The 12,801-nt window shown below is 38.7% G+C and overlaps 1 protein-coding gene across 1 annotated transcript; it reads right to left on the bottom strand.

Annotated features, from left to right (window-relative positions):
* Positions 1-1,719: 1,719 nt before the first annotated feature.
* CCDC107 (coiled-coil domain containing 107) lies at positions 1,720-10,026 on the bottom strand. Its single transcript, XM_009086999.3, has 6 exons — positions 9,824-10,026; positions 6,672-6,877; positions 5,416-5,482; positions 4,215-4,305; positions 3,007-3,116; positions 1,720-2,400 (listed from the first exon to the last, which is right to left on the bottom strand). The coding sequence occupies exons 1-6, from the start codon at positions 9,990-9,992 to the stop codon at positions 2,111-2,113; spliced, it is 933 nt and encodes a 310-aa protein (XP_009085247.2). The 5' UTR covers positions 9,993-10,026; the 3' UTR covers positions 1,720-2,110.
* Between the last annotated feature and the right edge of the window lie 2,775 nt (positions 10,027-12,801).

Consider the following 12,801-nt stretch of genomic DNA (forward strand, 5'->3'; position numbering starts at 1 on the left):
CAGCAGCGCGGAGGGGCCAATCCGAGCCAGGCCTCGCACCGGAGCTGCGCAAGGTGCTCCCCGGCGGAGCGGGGAAGCGCAACGCCCCATCGCTCCTGCGAAAATCCCCTGCCCGGGGCACGGCCGTCCCTCCCTCCCCGCGCCCACGGGCGGCTCTGCCCGCCCTGCGGCCCCCGCAGTCCCGCCAGGACAGGCGGGCGCTTCCACATCACAGGGGTTCTGCCCCCGGCAAACCCCAGCAGCTGGAATCGGAGACCTCGTAAGTGCGCCGGGAGAGCGCACGCTGCGTGTTCGTAGCCTGGGTCAGAAATACAGCGATCAGCCCGAGGTAGCTCAGAGACTTTCGGACAAGGGCTTCAAGTGTCAGCAGCATCCGAAGACTCGCGGAGGTGAAAGGCGCAGGAGCAATGATTCAAACGCTGCTCCTGGCGGGGAAGCGCCCGCCGCGGCCAAGGACACCGGCACCAGGGCCTACAAGGAGCGGGACTGACCTGCACCCTGCACAACCTCGGCAGCGCAGCACACCTGGCTCCCACTCCATCGTTCCCGCAGATCAATGGCTTTGACATTAGTTCACTTTAATACATGAGCTAATTCAAAGAAAAGCCTCAATGAAACTGATTTTTTTCAGTTTCATTTGTCCTGAATGCCCAGAGCAACATCAGTTATTTTCTAAAATCAAACTGTATCCAAGTATCAGTTCTGATTAACCACATCTGTCTTGGGGGAAAAAAATCTGCCACCTCTTGAGAAACCCTGGCTCTGTAGTCAATCAGTTTTCCAAAGTTAGGCAAAATCTCACTTAGTGCAAAACTACTAACACACTGATGCTAAGGATATATTTCTGGATGCTGCTACTTCCAAGCCTGTGTTTTCCAGTTTTAGAACAAAACCCATGACATGTGTCTACACCAGAATGAACAATTCATTCCATTTCAGTGAATGACATGACAATAAATTTCAGCCCTTTAAGTACAGTACATTTCCTTCATAAAAACAAATTCATATGCTATTTTCCTGTAAGAATAAGGATGCCAGAAGAGTTCAGGCATCATAACTGGCCTACTTAAAAGCGATGCAATTATAAAACAGAAAATGTAATAGTGTCATACTATCAGACCTACCTCTACGGCAATTCCTGTCATCAAAGGCTGGCAGTACCATAGATGTGTGCATTAAGTGAACAAAAAAATTATTAAATATTGAAAGGGTGGACAAAAATTATTCTGGCAAAGGAAAATAATGCTTTTCCTAATACTGACCTAAAAAGGTGGCTATCAAATTGGCATAATGTACTGAAAAAAGACCCCATGCTCCACAGTTCTTGAATGGTACATACCAACACATCTGTTAATTCTGATGTAAAAAAAAAAAAAGGGGTATTAAAATAATTAAAAGGTCAGATTCTATGGTATTAAAATAAATGTGACACAGAAATAACAGAAATACAGTACCAATGGGTATCAATCAGTTATTAGACAGCTGCTTAGTTTAACAAGTGGGGAAGAAATTAAGTGATCCAGTGTAATACATTTGGGATTAGGTTGACATACAAAACTAATCATTACTCAGGAGACTGTAAATTCAGACACCATTATTTTCATACAGCATCCATGGCTGAATTTCTCTCTCCAAATAAGAAACTTAATTATGAATAAGTATCAAAGACCTAGTGCATACTGGTTTCACACCGTAAGAGAAACTTTTTTGACCAAGAGCTGAATTCATCAGTGCATGCTCTTTAATGAACTCAAGAAAATCACAGTTCAAGTGGTATAATGCTTTCTAGTTACAAAACATTTATGAAACATCTATTCATTACAGTCTCAATTAGAAGATATTATAATATTTTAGTGAAGCATCAGATATAATTACAGTGCATTATATACAGAGTACAGAAATATTTTTATAGGGAAAAATAAATAGAAAAAATATGTAAACATCCTGAGTCAAATTCTGCTGCCACTGAAGTCAGTTACAGAATTGTCATAGATACAAGCAAAGGCAGTATTTCACCCCTCTTTTTAAAGCATATAGCAGTGCACATAACTTCATTTCAGTTTAAAGTGCATACAACATTATAAAAAGAATTCATAAGCTTTTGGAAGTTTTACATATGCAGATTCCATTCATATCTACTGCGCCTCCTCAGTCCCATCTCTTCTGATTCAATGGTATCTTTGCTTATCATTTCTTCATCTTCTACAACATCTTGCTCCAACTGATGTATTTCACACTCACCGTGTAATTCATGCTCTTCTATTTTGTAATCATTATTGATATCCTCAAGCAAATCTTCATTACAGTCATCTTCTCTGTTGTCCATTTCTTTCTCTTGAGAATGTTCGGCAAATGACTGAATGAGATCTTCAAGTTTCTCATCACAAATGTGTCCAAGATCTTAAAATTTCCAACAAATAATCAAAATTAAAGTTTACTGGTAAGGCTCTGAATTTCAGGGTCAGTTTAGAAGTAAAGTATTTTTAATGTTTTTTTCTCTTTTATTAAAACTCGAATAATGCAAAAATTCCCCACATTTCTAATGGACCAATTGTAACATTTAAGATTTCTCTTGGGCTACTATGCAGCTCTTGGGAGTCTCCAGTTGAAACTATCATACAATTTGATGTTTAGTGTTATATGCAAGCATTACTTACAGCCTCCAAGGTCCCCATTTAGAAATCATTTCCCTAAAGTTAGTCCAATACTAACAGACTAATTAGGAACTGATGTTCCTAATTAGTCTGTTCCTTTATCAAAACAGAATATGACTGTGTGGTCCATCCCAGTTGAATGTCTTGAGCACCTATTCTTAAATAAAACATGATGTATCAAAAATTTGAAATTGGATACATCTCAAATAAGAAGACTAGTATTCCTCCAGAATAAAACTAATTCCACACAAATTACCTAAAACTCAGAAGCAGAACATTATTATAGTAAGGTCTATTTATTCTTTTAAAATACAAACTACTTTATTATCTATCTGTCTGAAAATTAAATTACCTTTCATCTTGTTTTCTGATTTATCCAATCCACTTTCTTTCATCAGTCGTCTAATTGATTGGAGCTGTGTCATTATTTCATCTTTCTGCTCACAAGCTAAAGCATTGACACTAGAAAAAAAAAAAAAGACAAATGTCAACAGCTGAAAGATTATCTTGGAAGGGAGTGCTTAATAATAATACACTTATTGCAATATTTCTTTCTGTGCATAAATACCATAGTGTAGTTTGTGAAATGTTTAGGTCAAGCTTTCCTTTGAGAACTGTCTCTTGAGAAGTGGGGAGGCCATTACATCATACAACTACTGACTGTCACTGAACTCTGACTTTGGAGCCCCAACGGCCAAGGTCGAGTAATGACTACTGAAAGTAACAATTATCCAAAGTACTGGTATTACTAGTACAACAATGCCAAATACAGAACATTAGAGTTTGAAGCCTTTCCTCATTTAAGGTTTTTTTAACCTTCCTCCCTATCACTACTAGAAATTTGTTAGGCAAACTGGCCAGTGAATTTGCTGCTTAATAGTTTCAGCACATATCCAGTCCAGAAGTACACTGCAGAAACAATCAGGAATTTCTGCATGTTTTAACTTGTGTTTCGTGAAGGATGTCAGTCTAGAAAACTAACTGCAAGGATACTTTTATTTCTAGTAGATGAGTAAGGCCCTAGCTTCTTAAGAACAGAATTTCTCTACAACTACAAGGAGGTTTTATATTACTGATTCCCTTGACCTACTAAAATAGGTAAGTTCTATTTCACTGGAATACACACACTTCACTGATTCATTTCAAAACACAAAAATAAGCAGCTATACGTTCATAACTAGTTTTTTATTATCATTACATCTAAAAGAAGAAACTCACTCTGCTACCAAAATCTATTTCCCAAAAGGACTTTCAAGTGCTACTGTGTTTAAGTATATTTTCCCTATTAGTCTCCTTGGTCAATATTAAAGTTCATCTTGTTATCCACAGTAACATGATCATGTCTTCTGCATTTATGTTTGGTGAACAAGAGATGGGAGGTGTATGTGGAAAAGTTCACAAATGGCAGATTTGGTATCACCTGCAAAAGGCTACAATCAAAGAAGGTTCCTAAAACTTTCCTTACCTATATATAAGGATCATTTTAAGAAATCTTTGTTAACATTTTCGCAAATTTCAATATACAGGGAACAAAAGTGAGATTTTTTTAGAAACACTCACCAGTTTGAAAGTGGGTCCAACTGAGTCAATAAAGAATTTAACATTTTCTCTGTCTGTGCAAGATGCTGCTCCAGTTCTAAAAGCTGATGCTCTAACAAAAACAACCACAAACAAAAACAATACAACAAAAAAAGAGGGAGGTGTGAGAGGAGGGAGAGGGTGATGAGGAGAGAAAGAACATTGTAAAAAATGTCTTTACAATACCATTAGGATATTAATTTATATTTTCATTGGACAGAGTAAAAACCAGAAAGCTTCTTTCAGCTAAAAAATTCGACAATATGAAAAGGGAGTGGTGGGGGTAAGAACAGAAGCCTTATTATGTGTGAACAGAAGTCCTTTCCACCCAGTAACCTATCTCCAATAGTGCCCAAACAGAGGACACCTTTGTAGAAACTGAGCAAGAATGTGGAGCTCACCTTCCCAGTCTCAAAAACTATGTAGCTGCAAGACTTCCTACTGTATTTATACTTAATTTGATTCCGTGTTTGTCTATTCACACCTTACAAATATATTTAATGCTTAATGCACTAGAATCAAGAGAAGTCATTCCTCCTAAAATACAATTAAACTCAGAAGAAAGAAGAATACAACACACAAGGATGATAAGTAGGCAGTGCAGCAAATCACTGCTGAACCTCATTACAGATGTAGTGTACACAGACACCAAAAGATGCTGCTAGTTGTTTAATTCACTAAAAATGTGTCTATTCAATGGAGAAAAAGGTATGAAAACAGCATCAACTTTGAATGTTTGTGATAGGTTTGTCATTTGGCCTAGAAATCATAAATGGTCTCTTTAATTGTTTAGCCATACTGTTCCACTATCAATAGCGTTCAGTTCTAAACCAGGTCATTATATTATTTTAAAACACCCTATTTATTTAATTATATCTCATTTAAACTGAAGAATACTGAACAGATCTTAAGTGAGAAAAACATCAGACATTTTAGAGGCAGAGAATCATACTGCATTACTACAGCTGTTTTAAAGAGCATTACATCTGGAGAATCAAAACAAACCTAAAAAAGCATTTCAAACATATAGAATAACAAAGTGGGTATTTGTAGATTCCTAACTGCTCTCAGTAACTCGAGAGATTGCCTTCATTTAGCTAGATTGCATCAATGAAAACACGTTTTGTTCCAGTAGGCAATAAGCATTTTTGTTGAACGTATGCATTCTGAATGGGTATCTTACCCGTTTCCTTTGCCTTGTCTTCTGTACTTTTTTCCTTTTTAGAGTGATTTTCTTCATGTGATTTCATCTTTAAAAAAATACAATCAAGATAAACAACCTCATCACTATTTGTGTACTAAAAACAAAACTGCATTTAGAACTTCAGTGAAAGTAAACAGCAACTGTGAAAATGTGCTACATTAATGAAATTTTTCTCCTGTGATGCCTCATCCAGTCTAAAACTAACATTTCTGATTTTAAGCAAACACAACATGATTGGCAAAAGCTCTAAAAGAAAGCAGTTGCTATTTCAAAACGAAACAGAAGAAACCTTCTAGGTTACTGGATCCAGTCTCCTATCATCCAATTCTGTATCATAATAAAATTACAATGCAGAATTTACTTCTTAAAGTAATAAAGATACTATCATAAAAATATTTACATTTTAATCCCACAAGCCCAAGTGTAAAGAATTGTAACACACAGAATATGGTTTTCATGATTTTTAAATCTTGTACTAAACTGGGCAGCCTCTAAACTCATTTTGCTAAGCTGTGATATTTTTCTCAAACACAAGATTAATGTGAACTGACTCCAGAAATGAGCATGTTGTTTCCAGTCTTACTCCTGTCATTTTTATTTTCCCTGAGGGCAAGCAACAATATTCCAGGTGTACTCTCAGCTCTGTGTATCTCTTACTATAAATAATACATTTCAAGACTGATTCCTTTTAAAAAACAACCGATCATGTGTTCTCCTTTTTGAATTTACAAATAGCAGAAAAGGTATCCCATAACAGGAATAAACCTGCATGTTGCAATTGCACGATCACTTGAGAAGTCCAAACAAAGGTCAAGCCTACTCGCTGTTCTACCTAACTGCTAATCTAAGATCACTGCTCTGCAGGAATTGTCCACCCCCTTCCCATACTCAATCTCATTCTGAAGAATGAAAAGGAAGTGAAACACTGATGAGACTTAGGTTACAGACTCAGGCAGCAGCACTGTTCAGGTTCTCAGACTCTCATTTGAGGCAGCATGGTAAGATTCTCACTTTTTCAAGCATCTAAAAATACCTAAGCCAGAAGCCTTCATACAGAAGAATTAGATATGCTAGAATTTTAACTTTGGACTTCACATTCAAAGTCAAACAGAGCAAGAAATGGCTTTTGGACAACCCTATACATGGGCTCAGAATTAGAAAAACAAACAGACAAGCCAAGAATTTACATTTCCCCCTAACTACAGTAATTTAATGTTTTTTTTTCTATGGCTTACCTTAAGAAGTTTGTATGCTGCAAACATTCCCACTCCAAGAGCATACAGTGGCATGAGGGTGAATGCTAACTCTCGACCGTTTCCTCTCGTTCTCTCGCTTTTTATCTCTTTCTCCATTGCATTTCTCATCTGTTGAAAACTCTGGTAAGTATTACTGTCAGAATTTCCTGGATTCCGGTGAACTTGATAAACTGTCTGAGGATTACCTTCAAATTGAAATTCAGGGAAAGACAATAAAGTAAGAAATGAAATCAGGAGTCCACAACTGGAATGAAATTTTTTTCTTCTTGTGTAATCATCTTTGTTCATCACTCTTCTAAGATGGTGTGAGCAGCCTTGTATCCACTTCAAAAATTAATAATTATTCTTACATTAACAGGATGGACAGTTAAATCTAGGCAGCAAAAACTCTCAAGCCAAACTTGGTTTCTCTAATGTACAATTTTTAAGCTTCTTCACAGCAACACTGGCAAACCCTCAGCAAATCACAGAAAGATAGATTTGAATTTTGAAATTAAAGCATACTCAGAGAAGCTATTGATAATGCTGAAAACAGTAATTAATATTTTTTCCTTTGCACCAAAGGAACTGAGCTAATTACAAATTGAATTGTCTGGTCCCAGAAAAAAAAGGCTTTGTTGAAATACGCTGTGCTGCTGCTTTCATTATTTTGACAGTAAACTTAGGTTTACATGGATATTCCCACAGGCTCAGAAGTACTGTACCTCTGCAAATCAAATATTTATGAGGAGAAGATAATACAATACCCAGGAGATGCAACCTTGGAAGTCTGAAGTATTTTTGCATGGAATTTGCCTACCAGAACAGGGAGCAGATGAGAAAACAGCCAATGTCATTGTTAAACCTAGGAAACAGGTTATGTGGTAGTTAAATCAAGGGTTCATGGGACATGCACATATGGAACAGTACCATCAGGTAAAGAATGCAGATGCTTGCAGAGACAGCAGGGGACTGGGGGATTGTGAGGTTTTACACTGATATCTCAAATGAGTGCCTAGACTTAAAACTTAATGTATCAGAACTGAGTATGGGTATGGCAAGGTTCACGGTCTTTAAAAACTCCCAAACAAAAGACCATTATGCAAATCACTACTTATCAATTCATACTGTAACAGTGGCATTTCAGGAACTGACATTAACATAACTTAAGTGTGCAAAGTACAGCCACAATCAGATTGAGAAAAAATTAATGTTACACAAAACCTCAATGCTCTAGCTGATTGAATCAGAACTCAAGCTACCTTCATCATTCAGTGAAAACCCAGGCATGTGCTGTCCTTTCAGGACAAGTAAGTTTAGACTTGCTAAAACTGCAATAACTCATCTGGAAATCACATTTTATATTATATATTTTTTTCACCTTCAAAATGTTTCATATTGATTCCTAGTTTTACATTTACACTCACCTTTCCCCCATTTTTTAAGTTCTATTTGTTTTTAAAGTAAATGAGTAGTTTTACCAAAATAATTACAATCACAGAAGAATAAGATTTCTACAGATCATATAAATAAGAATGTGGCAAGGGAAACACCTTCAGGGTGGAGAGGAGGAATGTTGAATCCTAGTGGAGATCCAGTGTCCTGCACCAAGCTTATCCCACAGAAGAAACAGCAAAGTGAGTTACTAAACAACCAGGAAAAAAGAACCACACAGAGAGGTGAGAATAGGAGATCTGTCTGAATTTATTTTATTCGGTGCTGGGCCAGTACTTCAGTAGAATCACAGGCATGTGAAATGTTTCTGGTTTTTTTTTTTTCCTTTTTTTTTTTTTTTTTTTTTTTTTAGGATTTGGTTTCAAAACAATTTGATCTATAGGGAATATACAGCTTCCTTACAAATAAAAAATAATCAGGCGAAACAGGCCAGGCAAGAGCTTATGAAGCACAGTAAGTTTGACATCAGGTGGGAAGAACATTTTTCTGCCAGCACGGAAAAGTACAGACACATTTGGAGGATTACATCAACAAGCTGTCTCCTGGTTTGAAACACCTTGGAAGGCATCATTCATGAATCACAGAGCTACCTCACAGAAGTGGGCTTTTAGTGATTGTCAAAAGCTAAGGTGTACATTCGACCTTGAGCCAAATAGTGACATGCACTGACACGGTTTAACATACATGGATACCACTATAGCTCCTACAAGTAGTAAACTCTGTAACCCATTCATTGATACCTTTTCTAAACAGGCACCTTGTGTTGCAGTGAGTTATTCTAATATTCAAATAAGAATAGCAAAATTATGTATTAGACGTAGTTACGCTAAAATTTGTAACCTAAGTAAGCTCTTAGTACAATATATGAGAACAAAAGACCAGTGTTGCAAGAAATCAGTAGAGCATGATTATCTAAAGAATGTGCAGTAGAAGAAGAAATTGTCATCTACATGATGTATGTCCGTAAGGAATGTTCTGTTAGAGATACAATGTAACCGTTAGTCAAGGACCAGCTTAGAGATGTCATGTAGAACAAATAAAGCAAAGAGATCAAAAGATGAAGTAATCGTATAAACAAAAAAGTATATAAATCTCGTAATTTTGTCTGGAGCCCGGGACTCTGATTTTGAGACGTTAGTCCGCGGAGACCCCCAGGGCCCTCAATAAAGCACCGCATAAAACAACTTTGTTGTTTTGTGTTTAACTCTCTCTGCATACGAGCAACACTTGGACTCTTTTTTAATATACTGCCGGACAGACTTTGTATGATTCTGTGCGTATATTTACTAACAGCAACACTCGGCTTCCTTATTGCAATTGATTTTTCCCTGTGACACCTCTCGGCTCATTTGTTCGATGGTGCCTCTGAGGGCATTGCTCGTCACACCGTTCCACACTTCCAATCACCGGGCGCTTCCTGCCCTTAGGAGCAGTTTCGGTAAGACAACACAGACAAAGCCCAAAGCCCCGGCGAACCTGAACAGCAAAACACCGCAGGAGGTGGGGGTGTTTCAGGCGCACACAGGCCAGCTCGAAGCGGTCTGACCAGGCCTCTCCGTCCACAGCCCGCCTACACCCGGAGCCTCCCGCCGGACGAGGGCACATCCCTCTCGGGTCCTGGGGTTCCCGTCGAGCCCGCCCGAGCCCACGGCGACTCCCGCACGGAACCCCGGCCGCGGTATCGCCCCGGCTCCTACCTCTGCCGTGCTGACGGGGATCGTAATGGCCGGGGCCGGCCTTGCCGCCCCGCGGGGACCGGCCGGGCCGCCCGCCGCCTCCTCCCCCGAACATCCTGGGCATGAAAACGAAGACGCAGAGCACCAGCACGGCCGAGACCAGCACCTGCTGCACGGCCGACAGAGCCATGGCCGCCGCCTGCCCGCCGCCTTCCCGCGGCCGGGCCGCGCCCCGCGCCATAGCGCCCCCGGCGGCGCCCCGCGGCACGGCATGGCACGGCACGGCACGGCTCGGCTCGGCTCGGTCCGGCACGGCTCGGCACGGCACAGCCCGGCCCGGCGCGGTACGGCCTCAAGCCCCGCGGCCCAGCACGGCCCCAAGCCCCGCTCGCGGCCCTCGGTTGCCGGGCTCCCCTTCAGGACAAAACGTGTGAACTGTACTCCTAGCGCTGACGGGCATTTCCGCTGGCAAATGAAAATTTTTGCTGTAAAGGGTTAAACAAAAGTGAAGAAGATGCAGAAAAAGCAGATGTTTGATGTTTAGCCCGCCTCGTGCCACAAGAGGAACACGTTAGCAATGGGCAGCTGAGTGGGGAGCATCCTGAAAGCACTTGCAGCATGCATTTATTCAGCAAAGAATGTCCTTTGCTTGGGTGGGTTTTAAGCTGGATTGGCAGATAAGGGGAGGGGTGGTGATTTGGGAAGAGATGAAGTTTGCAAAAGACGCCACACACAGTTTTAAATGCTCAGGAATAAGAAACCCAGGAAAAGTTATGACTGAAAGTATGGCTTGAAAAAAACCAAAGGCATTAGGGAGGAAAGAGTATCAGCAGCCAGTGGATTAAATTGTAGTGTCCAAAAAGAAACTAAGAATGAAGTGAAATGTGTGAGCAACGGTAAATCTAAGCAATAGATCAAAGCACTTTCTATTAAGATATAACACTGGGTACTTCAATGGTACACTTTCTGAAACAGTCTTGACTAGAAGACAAATCCAGAAGATTGTTCATGTTCAGGAATCAGCTGCAAAGAGGGAAGAGGTATAGAATGAGTTACTGGCCAGAAACGTACGTTTACCTCTTCAAGTTGTCCTTGTAAAATGCCCTGGTGTGTATTTAAAGCTGTACCATAGGAAGAGTAAATATTTGTTTCTAGAGGCTCTCTTAAAAATACTTAAAATATTTGTTCTATTGAATCTAAAATATCAGTGCATTTTACTTTGAATTAATTTTTATGTATCAAATCAAAATCCTTAATGATCTGTTCAACAATAAAACCCAAAAAGTATTGTGTTTAATTAGCATGCCACCTATTCCTTGCCTGAAGACAAAACTGCATTTCAAATATCTTTTCAGTTGCTATGAAGTGCTCTTACAAAGTTAATTTTCAACAGGGAAGGGAGGAAAAACTTGTCTAATTAAATTAGTTCGTATTTCTGTGCTGCAATAGGAAAAGTCAATTATAATAAACCAAAGGTACTTGCCTAAATAAGGGAAAGTATTTCTTTATGAAACTCCAGTGTTTGATATTTATCTGCTTATTGCTGACTGGTTTTATCTGATTAAGATTTTGTTGTAACTCAACATTGCACAACTATTTCACCTTTCATGCTTTGTAGACTTGGGATGCAGCTTTGGCACAGACTGCAAGGACATAGACAAATGAATCCATTTTTGAGCATAACATGTACTTAAGTAAGAAACATCTGTACCATCCTAATTTCACATCTGTTGGAGAGAATATTTGTATTGGAGGTCATGAAGTTTTTGATGTTGCTGATGCCATTAAATTGGTATGATGAGGTCAGATTTTTTATTTGTGTAGTGCAGAACTGTACTAAAGTTTGTGGTTGTTACATTCAAATAAGAGTTATCTGTTGTAAAATGTCCTGGGTAGTGCCTACCATGTAAATCAACACCGTCTGTAAATAACACAGGGGTGTCCATATGGGTGCAACTGGCAGCTCACTGTCTTTTTTAATATCAAGCAACGACTGTAGTGCATTACCCCTGCACTGGCTCACCTCAGTACCTTGTACAATAATTCTCTCTTCTTGTCCCCACATCAAAGCCTCACTTCTCATTTCACTGCTTGATTACTACATGAACTTTATAAAATAATAATTTCCAGTTCTCTAGTTACCGAGCTACACAGTTCAGTATTCTATAATTCTGGAGATGCTGTTCAAAGTAATCGCAGTAATTGCAGAATGTCTGTGGGTATTACTTAGTAAAAATGTCGATAGAAGGATAAAATCCAGCCAAAGTATTTTTTTCTCCCTACAATTCTCATAAAAAAGAAAAAAAAACCAACAACAAAATTTATTATATTCTGATTTTTCAGTGTTAATTCAGAGAAACTTAATGTTGCTGAGAAAGTAAAGGTTTCTTTTGAACACTTAATATTTTAAGTGTAATTATTCATTCCCATTTTGAAAAAATAAGCTTTGCAGTAGAATCAGTTTTATCTATGAGCAAATACATGATATTTCACTGATCTAAAACAGATGATAATTTTAATGTCATGTAGATCTTATCTAGTAAAAGCAGCTCTTAAATTTCTTATCTCAGTGTTCAAAGATGCTTAGGCTGCTCTCCATGTAAATTATAGATGAATATACTGTGCTACTGCTGTGTTACCAGACACAATGGTATCTGTGAGATTCTTTTTTAGTAAGCTTTGGATTGTGAAATGAAAATACCAAAAGTTACCAGAATCATTTATGGAGCATTTCTTTTAAGTTCTTTTTGTCTTTTCTCGCTTATTTTTCTTTGAGTGTTAATTCTTGTTTTCTGCCCCTGGTTCAAATAACAAGTGCCTATAACAAAACCAAAAGCAAGGCTGGAGGATTTAAGTTTTGCTGTTTATGTGGCAGTAGATTTTTTAGAACTAGACAGTATCATAGAAAAGTATTTTTCATTTTTTCTGTGGCACGATAAATTATGAAAAGTTACCTAGCAAGGTAGTTTTTACATTTAAATAATTGCAATTCAACCTTA

The sequence above is a fragment of the Serinus canaria genome, chromosome 1A (genome assembly GCF_022539315.1).
Source record: "Serinus canaria isolate serCan28SL12 chromosome 1A, serCan2020, whole genome shotgun sequence".
NCBI lineage: Eukaryota > Metazoa > Chordata > Aves > Passeriformes > Fringillidae > Serinus > Serinus canaria.